Source organism: Ursus arctos, unplaced genomic scaffold, assembly GCF_023065955.2.
Source record: "Ursus arctos isolate Adak ecotype North America unplaced genomic scaffold, UrsArc2.0 scaffold_30, whole genome shotgun sequence".
Lineage (NCBI taxonomy): Eukaryota > Metazoa > Chordata > Mammalia > Carnivora > Ursidae > Ursus > Ursus arctos.
In genome coordinates this window covers 20820970-20843984 of record NW_026622986.1, presented here as the reverse complement: position 1 = coordinate 20843984, position 23015 = coordinate 20820970, and the positions used below count along the sequence as shown (strand labels likewise).

The 23015-nt window shown below is 38.4% G+C and overlaps 1 protein-coding gene across 1 annotated transcript in view; it reads left to right on the top strand.

Annotated features, from left to right (window-relative positions):
* The first annotated feature begins 9596 nt into the window (after nucleotides 1-9596).
* MRC1 (mannose receptor C-type 1) overlaps nucleotides 9597-23015 on the top strand; it is a 91763-nt gene continuing 78344 nt past the window's right edge. Inside the window, exons 1-2 of the mRNA XM_026478991.4 lie at nucleotides 9597-9908; nucleotides 20750-21151. Coding sequence (XP_026334776.1) covers nucleotides 9848-9908; nucleotides 20750-21151 — 463 coding nt within the window. The 5' untranslated portion in view covers nucleotides 9597-9847. The remainder of the gene's footprint in view (nucleotides 9909-20749; nucleotides 21152-23015) is intronic.

Below are 23015 nucleotides of genomic sequence, written 5' to 3'. Positions count from 1 at the left end.
TAAATTTTAAGATACTTTCGTGTTAAGTGGTATAGCATTATTTGAAACTGTACTTGGATTAGCTGCAAACTCTAGGGAAGTCACTAAAAGAAGTTTAAAAAAGGAAGTATAATAGAGACGCTGAGAAAGGAGACAAAATGGAGTCCTATAAAATGTTCAATTAATACCATAAAAGGCAGAAAAAGAGTGAAAGACAAAAATAGCAACAAACAAAACAGTAATACATACAATAGATATGAATCCAACTTTATCAATAATCACTCTGAATGTCATTGGTCTAAATATACCCTTTAAGAGACAGAGATTGTCAGGGAAGCCGGGGTAGCTCAGTTGGTTACGCTCTGCCTATGGCTCAGGTCATGATCTCAGGGTCATGGGATCAAGCCCTGCCTGAGGCTCCCTGCTCAGCAGGAGGTCTGCTTCTCCTTCTGCCCCTCCCCCTGCTCGTGTGTGTGTGTGTGTGTGTGTGTGTGTGTGCGCGCTGCGCGCACGCGTGCGCTCTCTTTCTCTCAAATAAATAAACAAAATCTCCAAAAAAAAAAAAAAGATGGAGATTGTTAGAGTGGATCAAAAAATCTGACCAAGTTCTCTGATCTATAAGAAACCCATTTTAAATATAGGGACACATATAGATTGAAAGTAAATGGATGGAGAAAAATATACTATGTTTATGCTAACAACAACAACAAAAGGCAGCAGTAGCTATATTAATTTCAGAAAGAGAAGACTGCAAAGTAAGGAAAGTTATCAGGATTAAGGAAGGTATTCCATAATGATAAAGGGGTGGGTTTCTTAAGGAGACATAACAATTTTTAACATGTATGCAACCTAAAAACAGAGCATCACACTACATGAGTCAAAAACTGATAGAACTGCAAAGAGAAATAGATGAATCTCCTTTTATAGTGAGACTTCAACACCACTGTTCAGAGATGGACAGTTCCAGCAGGCAGAGTAAGGACATGGTTGAACTCAACAACACTAACAACCAAACTACAAAGTTACGATAAAAAATATCAAAGGAGAACTAAATAAATGGAGAGATATTTCATGTTCATAGCTAGGAAGTCTCAATACTGTCAAGATGTCAGTTCTTCACAACTTGATCAAGAGATTCAGTGCAATCCCAATGAAAGTTTTCGAAAGTTATTTTGTGGATATTGACAAACTGATTCTAAAGTTCATATGGAGAGAGAAAATGTTCAGAATAGACAATACCATACTGAAGGAGAAGAGCAGTGTTGGAGAATTGATACTGCCTGACTTCCAGAGTTACTATAAAGCTATAATATGGTATTGACAAAATAATAGACAAACAGATCAACAGAACAGAAGAGAGACCAGAAATAAACCCACATAAATAGTCAACAAATTGATAAGGCAGGAAACAACAAATGTTGGAGAGGATGTGGAGAAAGGGGATCCCTCTTACACTGTTGGTGGGAATGCAAGTTGGTACAGCCACTTTGGAAAACATTGTAGAGGTCCCTTAAAAAGTTAACAATAGAGCTACCCTATGACCCAGCCATTGCACTACTGGGTGTTTACCCCAAAGATACAGAGAAGGGCCATATGCACCCCAATGTTCATAGCAGCATTGTCCACAATAGCTAAATTGTGGAAGGAGCCGAGATGCCCTTCAACAGATGACTGGATTAAGAAGATGTGGTCCATATATACAATGGAATATTACTCAGCCATCAGAAAGAACAATTACACAACATTTGCAGCAACATGGACGGCACTGGAGGAGATAATGCTAAGCGAAATAAGTCAAGCAGAGAAAGAATTATATGGTTTCACTCATTTATGGAACATAAGAAATAGGAAAATTGGTAGGAGAAAGAAGGGAAGAATGAGGGGGGTAAACAGAAGGGGAAATGAACCATGAGAGATTGTGGACTCTGGGAAACAAACTGAGGGCTTCAGAGGGGAGGGGGGTGGGGGATTGGGATAGGCCGGTGATGGGTATTAAGGAGGGCACGTATTGCATGGTGCACTGGGTGTTATATGCAAATAATGAATCATGGAACATTACATCAAAAAAAAAACAAAAACCCAGATCTTTGAAAAAGAACTAAATTAATAAAATGGAGAAAAGACAGTCTTTTCAACAAATGGTGTTGGAACTACTAGATATCTACATGCAAGAAACATTAATCTTATATAGACCTTACACCGTTCACAACAATTAAGTCAAGATGGATCATAGATCTAAATGGTAAATATGAAACTGTAAAACTCCTAGAATATAACATAGTAGAAAACCTAGGTAACCTTGGGTATAGTGATGCCTTTTTAGGTATAACACCAAAGACATGATCCATACAGAAATAATTGATGAACTTGACTTCATTAAATTAAAAAGCCTCTGCTTTGTGAAAGACAATATCAAAATTAGAAGACAAACCACAGACTGGAAAAAAATGATTGCAAAAGTCATATCTGATAAAGACTGTTATCCAAAATATACAAAGAACTCTTTAAACTCAACACTAAGAAAACAAGCGACCCTGGAAACAAACCATGAGAGACTCTACTCCAGGAAACAAACAGGGTCGCGGAAAGGGAGGTAGGTGGGGGGATGGGGTAACTGGGTGATGGGCAGTAAGGAGGGCATGTGATGTGATGAGCGCTAGGTGTTATATGCAACTAATGAATCACTGAACATTGTATCAAAAACTAATGATGTACTATATGTTGGCTAATTGAATTTAAATTAAAAAAAAAAAAAAGAAAACAAGCAGCCCAATTTAAAACCGGAAAAGGACCTCACCAAATGAATAGACACCTCACAGATGGCAAGTTAACATACAAAGAGATATTCCAGATCATATGTGATCAGGGAAATGCAAATTAAAACAACAATGAGATACTACTACACCTCAATTAGAATGGCCAAAATCAAAACACTGGCAACACCAAATGTTGGGGAGGATGTGAACAGAAGAAATTGTCATTCATTGCTGGTGGGAATACAAAATGGTATAGACACTTTGGAAGACAGAAAGATGGTTTCTTACAAAATAAACATACTTCTGCCATACCATCCAGCAATCATGCTTCTTGACATTAACCCAAAGGAGTTGGAAACTTACGTCAGCACAAAAGCTTGAACGTGGATATTTTTAGCAGCTTTATTCATGATTGTCAAAGCTTGGAAGCAAGAAGGATGTCCTTCTGTAGGTAAATTGGTAGGTAAAATTAATAAACTGGTAATTCTGATAATGAAATATTATTCAGCACTAAAAAGAAATGATCTAGCAAGCCATGAAAAGCCATGAAGGAAACTTATCTGAATATTACTAAATATAAGAAGCCAGTTTGAGAAGGCTGCATGCTGCATGATTCAAACTACATGACATTCTAGAAGAGGGAAAACTACAGAGACAATATAAAAAGATGAACAGGCAGAGTACAGAGGACAATTACAATGAAGGAGGCTATGCACATGTGGGGGCAGGGGTAAATGGGAAAATTTCTGTACCTTCCTCTAAATTTTATCGTAAACTAAGTGTCCTAAAAAAATAATCTTAAAAAAAAGTACTGTAGTCTTAAATATAGCAAAAAAATGATTTTATATGTGTTCCGGATAATATCTACTATAGTAATATTTGCTATGAAAGTTTGCATTTATATATATACAAATCTTAATTTTTCAGGATGTGCCTATTTAAAAAAACTCATAATTTCTCATGCATTGAAATTAAAATATTAATGGATTTTTCAGAAATGCCTTCTTTCTCTACAATGTATTTCTTTTTTTTTTTTTTTAAGATTTAGGTATCTTAGAGAATAGAGTTTCCAGAATATTTCAGTGAATAGATGTAACATTTATATTCTTTATTGCTAAATATTATAGGTAACATTACATATTTGTGTATTTCTGGAGAAGAAATCTAATGTGTTTGTGTCTTGGCTTCCAACTATAAAGTCTTGGTCATTTTCAGGTCATAACGTACATTTTTAATCTTATTCTTAAAACTTTTTTTTCAAATATTAAATGGGTCAAATAACATTCTAATTAAATTATTTTGCAAAGTTAAATAAGCTTATTATAAAGATGTGTGTGGTGTCAAACAAAACAAAACATAACACAAATTAAAGAACCGTAGAACTCACAGGCCCTCAAATAGTCTGCCTATATATCCTGTAAATTACAATCAATCTAAATATTCTATCTGAAGACAATTACAATTGAAGTCAAATTTTAGGTAAATAATCCAATACAAAGATTTTTTTTATTGTGGCAAGGCAATTGTTTTCTATTAAACTGCAAATGCATTATTCGTGTTTTGGCATATTTTGGTAAGGTTTGGAAAATGTGAGGAATAAGAACATAAGGAAACAGTATTCCATCCTTTAAATTTTTAAGTTTTTATACTTAGCTGCATAATTATATCTTCTTTTTTTTCTGGGTCATAATTATTGTGATACCACTTGAGCAAATTTGCCCATCAAAAGACAGGCTTGCTTAAACAAAATGAACTTCTGAATTAGTCACCAGTTTTAACCACGAGAAATGATAGAACAGGTCACAGAAATGTGTTGAGCTAATTTTCTTGGAACTGTTTCAGAGCAAAGAGTCACCAAGTTAATCTTTTATGGACTTGAGTGGGTATGAAGTACGTGATGCTTCAGAAAGAGAATGTCTAGGAGGAAATGAAATAGTTCGGCAATTATCTTGCCAATGAAAAAAGTAAGGATTTTCTTAATTTTATAGAAATACTTCATTAGCTTGAAAGAAGTGCTAGTTAAAAGCTACCACCATCATCAACAGCTAAGCAAAAACCAGAACCAAAACTTAGCAGAAGAATATGGTAATAGATTTTATTTTGATGTAGTAAAATATACGTAACATAAAATTTCCCACTTTAACCGTTTTTATGTGTACAATTCAGTAGCTTTAAGTATGTTCACAATGTTGTATAACTATCACCACTACCTATTTTTAGAACATTTCGTCATCTCAAACAGAAACTCTGTACCCACAAAACAATAACATTCACTCTCCCGTCCCCACCAGTCCCTGGTAGCCTCTATTCTTTCTGTCTCTATAAATTTGTCTATTCTACATACATCATATAAGTGGAATCATACAATATGTGCCCTTTTGTGCCTGGATTATTTCACTTAGTATAATGTTTTCAAGGTTGTACATGTTGTGGCAGGTATCAGATTCCTTTTTATGACTGAATGATATTCCATTGTGTGTGTGTGACAAACACCACATTATGTTTATCCATTCATCTGCTGATAGACATTTGGGTTACTTCTATCTTTTAGCTAGTATGAATAATGCTGCTATGAACATTGGTGTACAAATATCTGTTTTAGTCTTTGTTTTCAGTTCTTTGGGTATATACTTACAAGTGGAATTGCTGGAGTATATGACAATGATATGTTTAACTTTTTGAGGAATGGCCAGACTATTTTCCACAGTGGCTATATCATTTTACACTCCCTCCAGCAGTGCACAAGGGGTCCCATTTCTCCATATCCTCACCAATGCTTTTTATTTTCTGTTTTTGTTTTCTGATAGTAGCCATCCCAGTGGGTGTGAAGTGATATGCCGTGGTGGTGTTGTTTGTACTTCCCTAATGACTAGTGATGTTGAACATCTTTTCATGTGCTTATTGGCTATTTGTGTGTCTTCTTTGGAGAAATGTCTGCTCAAGCTCGTCATTTTTCAAATTGATTGTGTTGTTGTTGCTATTGAATTGTACTTCTTAATATATTATAGGTATTAATCCTTTACCAGATATATGATTTGCAAATATTTTCTCCCATTCTCTAGATTGTCTTTTCACTCTTTTGATTGTATCCTTTGATGTACAGATTTTTAAAATTTTGGCGAAGCCCAATTTATCTATTTTTTCTTTCATTGTCTGTGCTTGGTGTCATATCCACCCCCCCCAACTCGTTGTTGAATCCAATGGCATGAAGATTTTTCCTGATGTTTTCTTCTAAAAGTTTTATAGTTTTAGCTCTTAAATTAGGGTTTTCATCCATTTTGAGTTAATTTTTGTACACGATATAAGCAAAAGCCCCATTTCATTCTTGCGTATGTGGATATCCAGTTTTCCCAGCACCATTTGTTGAAAATACTGTTCTTTCTTCATTGAATGGTCTTAGCACCCTTGTGAAAAATCAATTGACCACATATGTGAGAATTTATTCCTGGGCTTTCTATTCTATTCTATTGGTCTTTTGTTTCCCCTATGCCAGCATCACACTATTTTGATTACTGTAGATTTGTGGTAAATTTTGAAATCAGGAAGTATGAATTGAGTTCTCCAACTGTATTCTTTTTCAAGATTATTTTGCCTATGTGGTATCTCTTGAGATTTCATGTGATTTTTATGATGGTTTTTTTTTAATTTCTGCAAAAAATTGGGATTTTTATAGAAATTGCATTGAATCTATAGAACTCTATGGATAGTACTATCAGCTTAATGATAAGTCTTCCATTCTGTGAACATGGGATATCTTCCCATTTATTTAGGTCTTAATTTCTTTCAGCAATGTTTTGTAGCTTTCGTTGTATAAGTCTTTTGCCTCCTTGGTTAAACTTATTCTTAAGTATTTTTATTCTTTTGATGCTATTGCAAATGGAAATGTTTTCTTAATTTCCTTTTCAGATTTTTCATTACTAGTATGTAGAAATGCAACTGATTTTGTGTTTTGATTTTGTATCTTTCAACTGTGTTTCATTTGTTTATTAGCTCTAACAATTTTTTTTTTTGGTGGAAGTTTTAGGGTTTTTCACATATAAAATCATGCCATCTGTGAAAAGAGATAACTTTACTTCTTCTTGAGAGATACTTTTACTTCTTTTCCACTTTGATACTTTTAACTGTTTTTTTTTTTTCTTGACTAATTGCTCAAGCTAGAACTTCTGGTACTATGTTGAATAAAAGTGTTGAAAGCAATTAAAAGCAGTTGTCAGGATTCAGAACCCACAACTCCTATATTTTGAAGGACAGGGTCCTTACCGTCCACACTGGGTCTAGCAAGCTGCGCCAGAAACAGTCTGGTGCCCTTTCACTGACAGCCACAAAGACTGGGGAAGGAGGATGGTAGCCCTTACCATAAGGAAAATGTTGAAATTCATTGAAATTTACCAACTCTCCACTGGGTGTTTCAAGGTTTCTACTAGAGTTCAGAGTTCCAAAATAGTTAATTCAGACAGCTCCTGCCAGTTCAATAGTTGTTTAGATGAAATGATGGATACCTACATCTTCCTATTCCATCATCTTCTGTGATGTCACTCTCCCAAAAGTTGGATTTCTTTTTTGCCTGTCCACCCTTTCTAGCCTGATATATTTTTGTTTCAATAAGGTCAAGGCCTTGGGGTAAATTCTTTGTGGGACGGGGCGCCTGGGTAGCGCAGTCGTTGAGCGTCTGCCTTCGGCTCAGGGCGTGATCCCAGAGTCCTGGGATCGAGCCCCGCATCGGGCTCCCTGCTCCACTAGGAGCCTGCTTCTTCCTCTCCCACTGCCCCTGCTTGTGTTCCCTCTCTCGCTGGCTGTCTCTCTGTCAAAATAAATAAATAAAATCTTTAAAAAAAATTCTTTGTGGGACAGTTGGCTTCCTTTTGTTTCAAAGTCACAGATTTACCACTGATCTTGGTTGGCCATGTGACACATTTGTATAATTCAAAAAACCCTGAGGGTGAGTGTAGAGAGAATACAATTACATTTTCTTTGCTTCTGAAATTGATATAAATCCAAATTAGGCAAAATGTTTTGAATTTATGTAAATTATTTACATTTAAAGGCCATGAATGACTCATTTAAAATATCTTTTTTTTGTGTGTGATAAATCAGTGAAACAGTGTTTCAGAAACAAACATTTTGTTTCATCTGTTTCTTTTCTTTTTTAAGATTTTATTTATTTATTTGACAGAGAGACAGCAAGAGAGAACACAAGAAGGGGAAGCAGGAGAGGGAGAAGCAGGCTCCCTGCTGAGCAGGGAGCCCAACGTGGGGCTGGATCCCAGGACCCTGGGATCATGACCTGAGCTAAAGACAGACACTTAACGGCTGAGCCACCCAGGCACACTTCATCTGTTTCATAACCAACTTTTTTTGTCAGTCAAGTCTTAACTTAATGAAAAAAACAAATACAAAAACAAAAAAAAATCAAACTTTTGTCCTGTGTCCTACATTTCTACCACCTTTTGCAACCTGTCTGAATAATCTTAAATTTAGAATGTTTAAAAAAATCAGTAAGCGGAGTATATCACATTTCTTCCTAGGAAGCAGTTTATAACTTTTATAATTTTCACAAAAATGGTCAGTCATAGGGCTTTCCACTTGATGATAATTTACTTATTTAAAATTTCAAAAAGAGGGGCACCTGGATGGCTCAGTCTGTTAAGTGTCTGCCTTTGACTCAGGTCATGATCCCAGGGTCCTGAGATCATGCCGGCTTTGGGCTCCCTGCTCAGCAGAGATCCTGCTTCTCCTTCTCCCTCTGCCCCTCCCCCTCCTCTGTTCATGCTCTATCTCTGGCTCACTCTCTCTCAAATAAATAAATAAAATCTTTAAAATTTTTTTCCAAAAAACGCAATGTTTCTAGCAGTTTCATTTTGAATTGGTAATCTTTATAACATTCTAGGTGTGGTTGGCTCTCTAATTACTGATATCTGCATCAAGATATTCTTAATCCATGTTTTACTTCTGAAAAATAGCAAAGTAGATGTTTAGGGGTTAATGTTGTGTTTAATGAACATTTTTGTTTTTATTTTTATTTATTTTTAAAATTATCATTATTTTTTAAGTAGGCTCCATGCACAGCATGGAGCCCAGTGTGGGGCTTGAACTCACAACCCTGAGATCAACACCTGAGCTGAGATCTAGAATCAGGTGCTTAACCAGTTGAGCCATCCAGGTGCTCCCATCTTTGTTTTTAAGGAAACAATTCTACCCATCATGTAATGAATATACATCCTTGTGACCAAATGAGCAGATTTTCTCTTCTAAGAGGACCTTTCCGAAGTCGAAGAGGACCAGAATGGTTGAGGCTGGGCTTCAAGGATCTTTTGTCACAGTTTTCTCTGTTTTTCTGGAGAACTTTCTAGAGAAAGCCTTCTAGAACTTTCTGCCTCCCAGCCTTGAGGAGATTCCCTCTTAGGTTTAGCCTCTCACTTTCCTTCTGGTTAAAGGAACAATGGTCTGTGAGAACTGTGTCTTTTGAATCAAAGGAAAAAAGACACTCCAGGCACGGAATATAGAGAATGAGGGGAATCCGTTTCAGCCCTTAAGAAAATGTTTCCAGCATGAAACTGTCCTTTTAGTGCCTGCCATTTCTGTCACTCTAGGTTGGGGTTGTCTGCTGAGGGACCGTTGGCTCAGTTGCTTCCCAGAGGGAACCCTAGCTTTTCAGCCCAGGTAATGGCCTCTTGCTTGCTCTTCACACAGCCCCTTCTGAGCCAGCCCTGAGGCACACAGCTGTTTCACTTCTCCCCTTCTCTGCAGGCCAGCCTGGTTCTGCGTTTCTCACTATCACCCTTTTGCCACCCCCCCTTCCTCACCCCTCTCCCACATGTGTCCCTTTCTTCCCTTCCTCTGTGTCTGCTCTTCTCAGAAGTTAGCTTACAAAGCAAAGTTGTAACTTTGAATTCCTGTTTTTCCAACTACCCTCATGTGACAGGATATCTCCTTATTGGAGGTTTTCCCTAATTTCAGAAGCTCTTTAAAAGTGAGAGCTTCCTCCACACCTCTTTTCAGCAGGGCAGCTCTGAGAACAGAGTAAGGGAAGGGGTGATTGGGTGCCTGCATTGTTTTGGTTCCTTCTTACCCCCTCCTCTCCATCAGTGCAAGCGAAGGATAAACTCTGGGACATGAGGCCGTCCCTGCTCCTGGTTTTCCTCTCTCTCATTCCGGTTGCTGTACAGCTGTTGGGTAAGTTGACTGAAACAGAAGCTTTCTGATTTGGGGCCTGGGGGCGAGCGCACACCTTCCCTTTTGGGTCAAGGTTAATGGATTCCTTTCAATACCTGTGGTGAGGAGGAAAGCAAAAGTCCCCTGCACCACCAGCTCTGCAGGAAACCCGTTGCCTCCTCCTGGAAGCCAGGGACTGGGAGTAGGGAGGCTGCCTCTCAGGCCAGAGGTGCTGCCTGGCCCCCAGCCCCACAGAACCCCTGTCTCCTCCTGACTTCTCTCATGTCCCATCGTTCCTTCCCCCCTCTGTTCTTAGAGGCATTTCCTCTGTAGTTTGTGTGTTCTGGTTTTCAATTCACCAATACTCCTGTCTAACCACCAAGAAATATCTTCTGAATGTTTTTGGCCAAAAGGAGGGAGGCATTGCTGTCTTTCTTCACTGTGGTTCTAAGGAAAGGATCATAAATCATCCTCCAAAGATGGATTCCATGAGATTTTCACAATGCGTCTTTTTCTGTGAACAAATCTTTTAATCATCCATAATTTTTTACAACTACAAAGTTCATCCTTATCGGTATTCTAAGTTGTTCAAACTGATTTACAATTGTTTTCTTCCTCTTCCCCCCCCACCCCCTGCCCCGAAACTGGTGATCACTCAGGAGGAACAGATTCACAGCTTTTCGATTCTCAAAGACATTGTCGAGTCTCTCTTTTCTAGTTCTCTAGACTCAACCTGCTTAAACTTCAGAAGGAGAGTACCTGTTAGAATTTTCATTCCCTTTTGAAATGAGATTGAAGGGATCTCAACTTTGAACTTTTGGTTCCTGATCCCCCTTCTTTTCTCCCAAATCAGCACAGGTCATCTGTGTGCAGTCTGTGCCAACGTCACTCCATGCTCTCTATGTAATGGCGGGGGCAGGACTGGGAGCACGCTAATAACACAGAAACGCCGACCACCAGGAGACTTCCAGAGAGGTTTTCTGACCACAGAAAACATTAAATCATAATGAGCATTAAGTAGCAGTGATTATATGGGGCACCTGGGTGGCTCAGTCAGTTAAGCATCCGGCTCTTGATCTCAGCTCAGGTCTTGATCTTGGGGTGTTGAGTTCATACCCCACTTTGGGCTCCATGCTGGGTGTGGAGCCTACTTAAAAAAAAGAAAAAGAAAAAAGAAGTAGCAGTGATTATAAAAGCACAAGTGAAAGCCCCCTGCCCCTCCTGGAAGCTACTTCATTATTCTGTGTTTTTAGTTTCCCTGTTTATAAAATGGCGAGCATAATGTTACCTGCACCATGGTTTTGCAAGGATTCAATGACTTACAAAATGGAAAATGTTTAGAACATAGTGTGGCTCATAGGAATTGCTTCCTAACCACTAGCTATTAAAAGCAGTGACTTCTTGTTCCCACGGTAGTAACTAATTATCTAATAAAAGCAGTATATTAGGCATTTAAAGGAGAGATTTCCCAAGAAACCATGCTGAAGAAAGATTCTTGGAGCCTGAAAAGATATTTTGCCTTATTCCTGGCTACAAAGCATATCTCTCAATAAGTAAGGGGTGCTGGAGGAGGAGATGCTTAACCCAAGTGGGAGAAGACCACAGGGTAGTGGTAGACATTACTGTTCATCTTGCAAGTCTGTCTTGTGGCAGAGGATGAATATATCCTTCAAGGCCCCAAGGTTAACACTAAGACCAGTAAAAATGTAAGAGTTGTGCTGTCTCAAATAGGATAGTCTGCTTAGGAGTAAGTTCCCTGTCACTGAAGGTCTTCAAACAGAATCTGGATGAACAGTTCCGGGGCTCCGTATGTGACCTGGATTCTAGCCCAGGCACTCCAATAGAAATGCCATTGGTTACTTTATGGGGCCACACTAAAAAAAATAAAAAGAAACAGGTGACATTGACTTTATGAATATATCTTATTGAACCCAATATATCCAAAACATTTTTAGGGAAGATTAATCAGTATAAAATGTATGGGATATTTTTACATTCGTTTTTTAAAAGTAAAAATTTTCAAAATCTAGTGTGTATTTTGTATTTAGAGCACAATTCAGACTGGCCTCATTTCAAGCGTACAATAGACACTTAGGGCTAATGGCCACCATACTGGGCAGTAGAGATACTAATTTTCTTTAAACTGACTCTTAATGCTATGTGGCAAGAAATGTTTCTCAATTTGCTTAGGAAAGTTTCCCTCCTTGAGACAGCAGGATGTCTTACTCTGATGAATGTCTTCCTCTTCATAGGCACAAATATAGGGGAAGCAGGGAGGTGCTGAAGATCTGTTTACTCAGAGAATAAAAAACAAACAAACATGGGTGAGGGAGCCCCTTCCAGATTTTTTTCTTTAACTTGAGAGCCTGTACTTTTACTTTTTCTTGGTTCAAACAGCACATGAACAGAGGTTAGTTGCTGCTTAGTAACAAAGCAGTAGGACAGAGGTGCCTGGGTAGCTCAGTCAGTAAGCGGCTGGCTTCGGCTCAGGTCATGATGTTGGAGTCCTGAGATCGAGCCTCACGTTGGGCTCTCTGCTCAGCAGGGAGTCTGCCTCTCCCTCTCCCTCTGCCCCTCTACTTGCTTGTGCTCTATTTCTCTGTCTCTTTCTCTCAAATAAATTAAAAAAACCAAAAAAGAAAGAAAGAAAGAAAGAAAGAAAGAAAGAAAGAAAGAAAGAAAGAAAGAAAGAAAGAAAGAAGAAAGAAAGAAAAGAAAGAAAGAGAAAGCAGTAGAACAAAGGGCATATGAATTCCCTTACCCCTAGCACCCCCTTCCCTGGCTCCCGACCCATGAAGAAAACCCATAGAAAGGTCTCCTACTTTCTGTGGTTTATTTTTTTTTTTCAAGCCAGAACCCTTTCTTCCACCTCCCTGAGCACATCCCACATCATCAGTACTATGAGCATCCGCGTCATACCTGGAAGGGCCGGGAGGTCAAGCTTAAAGGAGGGGGGTTCTTACCCTGCTGTCTGTTAGCAGGAAGAATTGCATTCAGCACTAATGTTTAAACCTCAGTGGGGATATAGTCATAGTTGTGATAGAGTGAGAGATGCTCAGACACAGAGGTTAGACCTTGGCAGAGTTTGGCTTAAAATGGGATGGCTTAGCTCATAAGCAATGCTGTGTTAGTAAACTTAACCAGTGATTCTCAGAGAAGAAGAAAAAAAGCACTGATTTGTGGCATTTACTGATTTCCATGGTGTAACATTCCTGCCATGGTTGATTTCAAACTACCAATGTGATGTCACTGGAGACAGGGCTAGAAAAGATGCCAACAATAGGACCTCGCTAGCCAGTGAGTGTAAAACAAATACAGTGAATTTGATCCCTGGCACAGCCTGAAGCTGCATCCAACCTCCATGTTTTATAGGTAAGAAAATTGAATTCCTGACAGGTTAAGTGATCTTTCCAGAGTCTCACAACTAGATAATGGCACAATCCGTTTAGTGCTCAGGACTCCTGGCTCCCAATGGAGTATTCTTTCTATAATGCATGTTTTGCTGAATGAATGATTGGTTAGTACCAATCTAGAATTTCTTCAAGAAACAATTCCCCACTGCCATTCCCTTTGTCATTTTAATTTTCATAAAGTTTTCCTTATGACATTTCTAATTGTCTTTATTTCTAGTCTCTTCATTTCTTCCTTTATGGATGACTTCTTTTAGATGCTGGATTTAAGACATACTTTCTAAAGTTACTGAGCAAAAACAAGTTCTTGTCATCTTTCTTTTTTTCCCATTGTTCTTATATTTGTCTTTTTTTCCTGTTATTGTTCCAAACTTCATCTGACTTTTCTGAAATTGAGAAATGGAGATCTGTATATGGAGGATATTGCAGATAAAGGTAAGATGACAATTGCTTTGTTAGTGACAATTCAGTGCCTAATGAGGTTGCTGAACCTCATTTCTCAGTAGGAGGAGTCATCATTGGTTAAGTGTGAACTTTACAGAGTCAAATGTGCTCAACGTCAGTTAAAGACAAAGACCCTTGTCTTCACAAGGAAGCTAGAAACCACAGGCATCCTTCAACACTCAGATCTGGCCTCTGAGACTGGAACGTGACCAGCTAAAAGAGAATTTAGAGGTCACAGAGGCCACAAGAGGAATGGAACAAAAGGAAAGTAGCTTCTGAAGTAGCAAATCTCCATAGCAGAGAGGGAGTCAAACTGATGTCAAAATGAGAACACTAATGTCCTCTTGCCTCTTGGCTACCATCAAGCATTGTTGGATGGAAACATCATGTGGTTAGTTTGGTCCATAGAGGAGACTAGTGGAAATCAGAGCAAAAGTGAGAGTAAAGGAGGTAAGAAAGCAAGTACCCTTTCAAAAAGAATTGAAACTGACATCGAAAGGAGAAAGCATTCTAAGACAAATTTGTCCACTTACAAACCAAGTTAAAGTCACAAAGCATGTTCAGATCCTTAGTCCCATTCATTAATCATTTTCAGGTCCTTAACAATAGCCCCATGAGGTAAGATAGATGGGTGTTACCATCCACCTTTTACTACATGAGAAAATAGGCTCAGAAGTCAGGAAGCCAGTAAGGACCAGAGATGATTCTTGACTATTACCTTCTGGCTCTGAGGCTAAGAACTTGCCAGCTGGAGTGTGTAGACCAGGAAAGATGTAAAATGTGGTCAAAACAACAATATGTCAAAGAAGGACTTAGTCCCTCTATTTGTATCAACTGTTTAGACTTTTCACTCAGGGAGGGGAAGGAAGGCATCAACCCTGGAGGTTTTACTATATGCAAAATGATATGCTGGATGTTTTACATAAATTATCTTATTTAGAAGTTCATAGCAACTCTATCACGGAGCATTATTATCCTTGTTTTACAGATGAGGAAATTGAGGCAGGAATGATTAATTTAACTGAGCAATGCAACTAGTGAATGGCGGGGTCAGAATTTGATCACAAGTTTGCTGACCCAAAGAATATACCTTTCTCCACCACATCACCTGTCTCTTGAGTTTGGAAACTCTGGAGTCTCCATCATCTCTGTTCTGTTCCTGCCTCTAGGCTGCTGCAACAGTTCTGCTTTCTCTAGTCTCATCCTCTTCTCAACCATTTCATGCTGTCATCAAGACTGATTTTCCCAAGTTAATGATAATACTTAACACGTATATAGCAATTTCTATGTGTGAGGAACTGTTCTCAGTGCTTTATTTAGATGATCTCATTGAATCCTCACAACAACCAGCAGGTCCTATTATTTTCCTTTCATTTTTAGATGGAGAAAAGGAAGCACAGAGTAGTTAAGACACTTGACCAAAGTCACACAGCCAGTGAGCATCAGAGCTTTGATTATATCATGATCAGAAGGACATGATACATAAAGATTAATTAATTAGTTAGCATGACTGTGAGGGAAAGAAGAAAGAGTAGTATAGGGTCAACTTCTTACCTACAGATCTTGTTGATTTGTCCTAGAATTGGCGAGAGGCTGGCATTCTGAGGTTGAAGATCTAAGAGAGAAAGTAAGGGAGAACAAGTGGAGAGGCAGAAGGGGGTAGAATCCAGGACCCAGGTAAAGAGATCAGCAGACCAAGGGAGACCTACTGAGATGGGAGTGAACAAACCCAGGAAGGGTGTAGCTATTCCTATCTTTAGGAAGAGAGACAGGAAATTGGAGAAATTCCTTACTCCTGCCCTCTCCTTTCTCCTGAGATTATAACCCTTATTGGATTCACCCTTGTACCTCCCCAAATGGCCAAATGCAGTGACTTAAATTATTAGGTTCTCTGAATGTTTGGTGAATAAATGAAGGATCAGAGTGAAAACTAAAACAACTCTCAATTTTTCCTTTAAGCTTTTGTCCAATATTGCCAGACCTAACACTGTGATCCTTAGTCTGCCTCCCCACCGCCCCCAGCACGTGGCATAGATTTTTTTTGCATGTACTTACTGTGTGATAAATACCTGCTTTTCACTCAACTTTGGTCCTTGGAGGACTCCTATGTAGGTTTTATATTCATTTACTGAGACTTTCGGGACAGATTTCTTGGTTTGGGTTGTTTAAGACACTATCTCTGACAGCGATTGGGGTGAAGTAGTTCATGTGGGAAACAGTCCCAGGAAACACTGGCAGAGGAGTGGGGAGGTGAGACTGGAAAGGAAGGAGCCCATGACCACTGGGGACCCCTGGAGTTCAGCCCTGCTGGGGTGCTCTGGGCAACAAAATAGACTATGTGCCTCAGAGTCCCAACATGCCAGGGATTTGGGGTGTTTATTCATCAATTGCGATCAGTCACTGGTGAAGGGTTACTCCTGGGGGCCTTTGTTCTCTGACCTTTCTTGCCTTTGTGGCACGTAGGCACCGGAGTCTCTGATGCGCCCAGGCCCAGAGATTCTATGCTGACGTTGGGGAACGGGGCTTGCATACACTGACATGGCAAAAGGCAAGTAGAAATAAGTAGGGTTCTGGCAGCGTCTGCTACAAAATATCCACTTATTTTGCCCGTATCCAGCTTCTCTATCTTGCAAAAGATTGTTTTTCGTGTTTGCAGGTCAGCATTTTATGTATCGGTAGTGGGGAAAGTCTACAAATGTATAAGGAAATATACCATATACAAGTTCTAGCTCTAGATTGTCAAATTTAATAACCTAATTTTCTGTGCTAGTCCATTTAGAAATTTAATTATTTGCCCAATGTTATGGAAAAATTTAAAACTGTTAAAATATGCCTAAAAGAATATTCAACCTCATGGGGTGCCTGGGTGGCTCTGTGGGTTAGGCATGTGACTCTTGATCTCAGCTCAGGTCTTGATCGTGGGGTCATGGGTTTGGACCCTTCATCAGGCTCCTTGCTGGGCATGGAAGATATTTCAAAAAAAAAAAAAAAGAATATTCATGCTTATGTTATTGGATATCTAGTCTGCGGTTATTTTTACTTGAGATATTGAATTGAAATTTATTGCTTCTTTCCTGGGTATATTTTGACCTTTGAGGTTTCTGCCTTTGAATTAACTACAGGCAGTGTGAACTCAGTGGGTCACAGAAGTTGTCTCTGGTTTGTCTTTGCAATGTCACCTGCACAGTGCCTGGCACATATTTGTCAAAAAATTAATATGAGATGAGGAAGATAGAGTTAAAGATGGAAGAAGGATCTCTTGCATTCTGTAAATAAATTTCTGATGTGTAAGTATTTAAAAAGCAGAAAGAAAAACACACATTCAAACCCATAATTGAGATGGCAGAGAAATGAATATAGCAATTCCACTGTCCTCATGTGTTAGCTTCGTAATGCTTGTGTTGTAATAACATAATTAGTATAGACAGAGAACAGAATGTTTATACATATAAAACACTGGTGCGGTTAATAGTGGCAAAAATACCACAAGCTGTCTTTTGGTCAAGGCCTTGAATCTGTTTCAGAGGAAGGAATCAGAGACAACGGCAGAGAGAAAATGATAAAAGCAAAACTCTGTGTTGATTAGTGGGAGAGAGGAATAATGGATGACTGTGGAATCATAAAGTGATAATGTTACATTTCCTTATATTGTCTAGCAAAGACAATATCAAACTTGCACCGCTCCCTAATGTCAAAGATAAATAAAGGAAACCAGAATAGATAAGGTTGAATTGAAATAGAATCTTTTCATTTCCAAGTACTCCTTGTATAAACATTTCTAAATTGTTCTTTGGTAAAAATAAATGTTCAGAGGAAGAAGTAACATTAAATACAGCCAACATCATTCATCAGTTATTAAATAAAATAATGGATCTGGGTTATTAGTCAAGATGCTTCAGATTTAATTAATGTTCTTTCATTCATTCAACTAATATTTGTGGACTATTATGCTTCGAAAGGAGAGGATACAGTCCTGAACCAGAAAGATTAAGTCTTTCTACTTGTGGAATTTACATTCCAGTAGAGGGACATGGACAAAACATAACTAAATGATTTTTTTTAAAAGAATATATTTTAAGATGGTTGTGAATATTATATAGAAAATAAAAGAGCAAAATTTCTGCTCACTAAGGAGTTGACACTTGAACTGGGACCTGAAAGAGCATCCCAAGAAGAGGGAACTTGAAATATGAAGTTTCTCAAGTGGAAATGAAGTGTTTGAGGAACAGAAAGGCCTTGTGGCTGGAAGGTGGTATGTGAGAGCGGGGACGGGATCAGGTCCCCCCTAGGGAGCTAGGATGTGGAGGTTGATGTTTTTCTCTTGTGTACGGTAACATACTCTTGAAGGATTTAAATTGTTGGGAAAATATAGTTAAAAACAAAATCTCCTCCCAACTTGGAAAACCTCTCACAAAGGTAGAAGAAAAAGAAAACAACTTTATGGTTGAATAAGCATCCACCTGAATGGATGCACATCACAGGTAATCTGCTAACGAGACTACAAAACAGAAGGAAATCGGACTCTTACATAGTTAAGTGGAAACAACCTATTACATTAGGGAGGTACTGCAATTTGGAGTCAGGTGGCAAATTAGGCCCATCTCACCCAGGAAATTGGGAGGATCAAGTGTTACCTTCTTTGATGCTTGCATTTCAAAGAGTGGAAGATCAGAGTGAGACTATGGGGGCTTGGTCTAAGGTAGTGGCCATGGAGACAGATATTTGTCAGGGTTCTCCAGAGAAACAGAACCAATAGGGTATGTGAATGTATTTGTATGTGTGTGTATCCCTATATCTATCTGTCTGTCTATCTATCTATCTATCTATCTATCTATCTATCCATCCATCCATCCATCCACCCATCCATCCATTTAGATTTACATTTGTGTGTTGTAAATTATCATAGTAATTGTTTTTTAACTTTTTGTTTTCCTATCTCCTGTGTTTTATTATGAACAGAAGAGCATATTATAAATAATGTTATTGCCAATGCAGAAAGTTACTCATCTTGTCACACTAGAGCCTGAGCAGCAACAAGATGAGGTCAAGTCTGGGAAGGAGTTCAGCTCGATGGGAGGAGCTCCAGCCGGGCATTGCGTGCTCGGTTGACAGATGTCAACTCCAGAGAAGCCAACAGAAACAGGTGTTCTGAATTGAGACTCTATTGAGTCCCAATTCCAAGAAATCAAACCAACAGAAATGAGAAACCCATCCAAGGAACCCCAGCTAAGGTTCAAAGTAGCACCAAATTAGGAACCCAGACAGGTTAGAAGCAGGAGGTCTCTAACAAGTGTGGGACAAGAGCAGATGCAGCAGGGCAGGGAAAAATAATCTTTCAAGGCAAAGATCCATGGTAAGCCCTAAATTGATGGTCCAAGAACTGATCTCAGAAAGTAATGGTGCTAACCTGACAGGGGTGTTGAAGACAGTGAATAGAATATGGCTTGTGAAAATGTTTTGTAAATCGTAAAGGACTCTGCTATTGGTACTTTTATTGCTTTGTTATATTTCAGTAGGATGATTTGATTAAAAATAATGAGCTAAATTTAGTCTGATCCTCAAATATCTGTAATACTACCAGCTCATTTTGAAAGAACACTTACATAGAAGGAATTTGGTAAATCTTGAGGTAATGTTTGATATTTGTATCATAAAATGACATTTATCTATTCTTAAAAAAAATAAACAAAAAGGAAAAACCTGTACATGAATTCAGTTTTAAGGGGAAAAATATGCTTACCAGATCTTTTTCTTTTTTTTTCTTTTTCTTTTTCTTCTTCTTCTTTTTTTTTTTTTTGCAAGAGGAAGTTCAGTTTTGCCAGCTAGCAGCTATGTACTATAAGTATAAGCCGTCTACACATACTTATTTAAATTACCAGCCCCAAATTATAAGAATAAAACAACACTGTTATTTGTAGTTATTCTCATAAATATTACCTCAAATGAAATAAAAACATTTACTTAACCTTTACTGTGAACTTAATGAATTATTACACTTATAAGTACATTTTTGTATCTTTTTGTTATATAAAGGCTAGCTTGAGTATGCCAAGGAAATGAAAGTTAAAATTATATAACAGATACTAACTTAGCATTAGATGCTACATTGCTAAGTTATCTATTGTTTCAAGGAAAAACAAAACAAAACAAAACACTTCTCTAACAGGGCTATCCAGAAAGCATTTAGTTCAAAGATTTGCTGGGCATAAGGGTAAAATTTCCTAAAATAAAATTATCTTTTAAGTTACATAAAACCTCACTAATGTTATAATTAAAATAATTACATATGAGCTTCCTCTTTCTCAAAGAGAGTAGGGATGAATCAGACTTCAAAATTCTATTCCAGGGTATACATATATTTAATTCTCTAGCTTATTGTATTCATATCTAAATTTTCTTTTTTTAAAAGATTTTATTTATTTATTTGCCAGAGACAGAGCGAGAGAGCATGAGAGTACAAGGGGGGGGGGTGGCAGGCAGAGGGAGAAGCAGACTCCATGTTGAGCAAGGAGCCCAATGCAGGGCTGGATCCCAGGACCCTGGGATCATGACCTGAGCTGAAGGCAGAAGCTTAACCTTCTGAGCCACCCAGGCGTCCCTCATATCTAAATTTTCTTTTCTCAGTTGGTTATTATTTCTTTCTCCGTTCTCTACCTTTTATGTTGACTCCGCTACAATTTGTGTGCATTTAAGGCAGGCCTTTTTGTAATGCTCCCCATAATGAACTAGGATGTCTTGAGGATTTCCAGCCAGTTGCTGGGGGCCCTGTGCTCTCCTGGGGAGAGGGCTTCCCCCCAGTCTCTCTCTCCAGCCTCAAGGACCCCCCACCCGGTCGTCCCTAGCCCCTCGCAGAGGGAGCTGAGCTGGCCCAGAGTCCCATTCACCCCTTCTCCTGGGATCATAAGTTTTATGGAAACAGAAACATTGGGAATTTTGACCTAAAATATTCCTTGTTACATGTATCCATTTAAGCATCTTTTCTTTTTTCTTTCTTTTTTTTTTAAACAGACACTAAGCAATTTTTAATATATAATGAAGATCACAAGCGCTGCGTGGAGGCATTAAGTCCCAGTGCAGTCCAAACAGCGGTTTGCAACCAGGACAACGAAGCACAGAAATTCCGATGGGTGTCTGAATCCCGGATTATGAGTGTTGCTTTTAAATTATGTCTGGGAGTACCATCAAAAACGGATTGGGTTGCTGTCACTCTGTATGCCTGTGACCCGAAGAGCGAATTTCAGAAATGGGAGTGCAAAAATGACACCCTTTTGGGGATCAAGGGAGAAGATTTATTTTTTAACTATGGCAATAAACAAGAAAAGAATATTATGCTTTACAAGGGTTCCGGTTTGTGGAGCAGATGGAAAATCTATGGAACCACAGATGATTTATGCTCTAGAGGTTATGAAGGTAAGAAGCATGGACTATCTCGACTTTTCTCATCTTTCCTAGTTGGAACCTAATTCAAGAAAAAAAACGTATATTCTTGTTTAGTTTGTGCTAGAATTATTAATTGATTGTGTTTGTGTTTCAAACTATTCTGTGTTCTAGGAGAAAATGACAGTGAATAAATATAGTAAAAAGTCCTGAATGGTATTTTAGCTTGTTTTTAACTAATGGAATGACTGTTTTGTGTTTTTTTTTTATCTTTAGTGAAGGTTTTTTTAAACTATAGATTACAATTTTTAGAAATGAATTTTCACTGTAGTCTTTGACCAAAAACCTCCCATTTGACATTATATGGTTGTAGTGATAAATGAATTTAACCAGATGTTTCTTTTCCTTTGGTTTAAGTTATCCCTAGAGAAATGACCCATGGAAAACATTCTTTCCCAAGTCAGATCGCCTAAAATGAAATCTTGGCATTCCTTGATCTTTTAAGTTTCTCAATGTTTCTCTGTCACCTTATGCATATTAAAAGACTATAGTAATCAGAAGATTAGAAGAGCTAGAGAATTAACCTGTAAATTAACATGCAACATAGTTATTTTAGAAAGTGGTAGCACCTGTGGGGCAGAACATAATTTTATAAGAAGTTGGTTCTTAAACTCCTGAAGGTTAAATAAAACCAGAGTATTTAGTTTTCTCTTATCTTGGCCAAATTTCATTTTCTGGTGGCTGAGCAGAAACAACACGATTAAACAGAACTTGAAGCCTTTTACAAAGCCTTCTTGTGTCAGACGATGTTATGACCACATTCCAGGTTTGGACACTTGGTTATTTGGAAGTGTTATCGAGAACAACCTCAAGGTCAGAGGAAGAGCCTGCCTTTTGGGATAAGAGATTACCTGTTTCCAAAATTACTATGTTACTAAGGCTACAAAAGTTGGTTGAACCCAGTTGTCGTAGCTAATCAGAGCCTGGGAGTTCAGATTTTTGTAAGACCATAATTTGTTAGCTTTCCATTTTCCTTCTTTATAAAGAGGAGGAAATGTAGGCATGGAACAAGAGTGAGAAGAAGAGCTCTGAAAGAGGCTATCCTGAGGCATTTATTGAACATAATGAAAGTTTAGAAGTTATAGGTGAGGCAATCTAAGTAGTATAACATTTCAGGAGAAAAATGATAGAAAACTTTAGCAGGACAAGAGTGAACCAAACTTGACTGAGTCAAATTCCACAGATGGGACAGTAGTCCTAATTGAGGGATTCAAAACAAGGAAGATTGGTGCTAAGACATCGGACTTCTTATTTTATTTAAAATACATCACTGAAGTTACATAGACCCCACCCCTCATCCCCACCACCCTGTTTTCCTGCTTATTTGAGAAGAATATGCATAAGGTTTAGCATAGTGTTTCTCAAGGTGTAATATGATTAAGAATCACCAGGAAATCTTGTTAAAACTGCAGATACCAAGGCTCCCCTCCCACCCAGAAACTAAAATAAGACATGGGGGGGGGGAGGTCTAAAAATCTACTGAGTTATTTCTATGCGCACCTGGGTGGTTGGATGAAAATTGTCCATTGACCACATTTTGCCTGCTCCCCGTCTCTCTCAGTATTTAAGATTTTCCTGCTAGAAGATCTAGCCCTTCAGAGTGAGCTTGGAATCTACTCATTGGAATACACATTTGATCTGAAGACAACGTAGAGACGGTCTATGTAGAGTCTGTCTCTCTAAAGAAAACTTGAGGAAAACAACTGGCTGGGGCCAGGGATTATTTTAGAATAATAGAATCAGAATTGTAGACTTAGAAAGATCTAAGTATTCTCTGAGAGTTTGGACCACAGAGGAAGAAAAATTGACTGCAGTTATATGACTTGTCGGTGAAGTG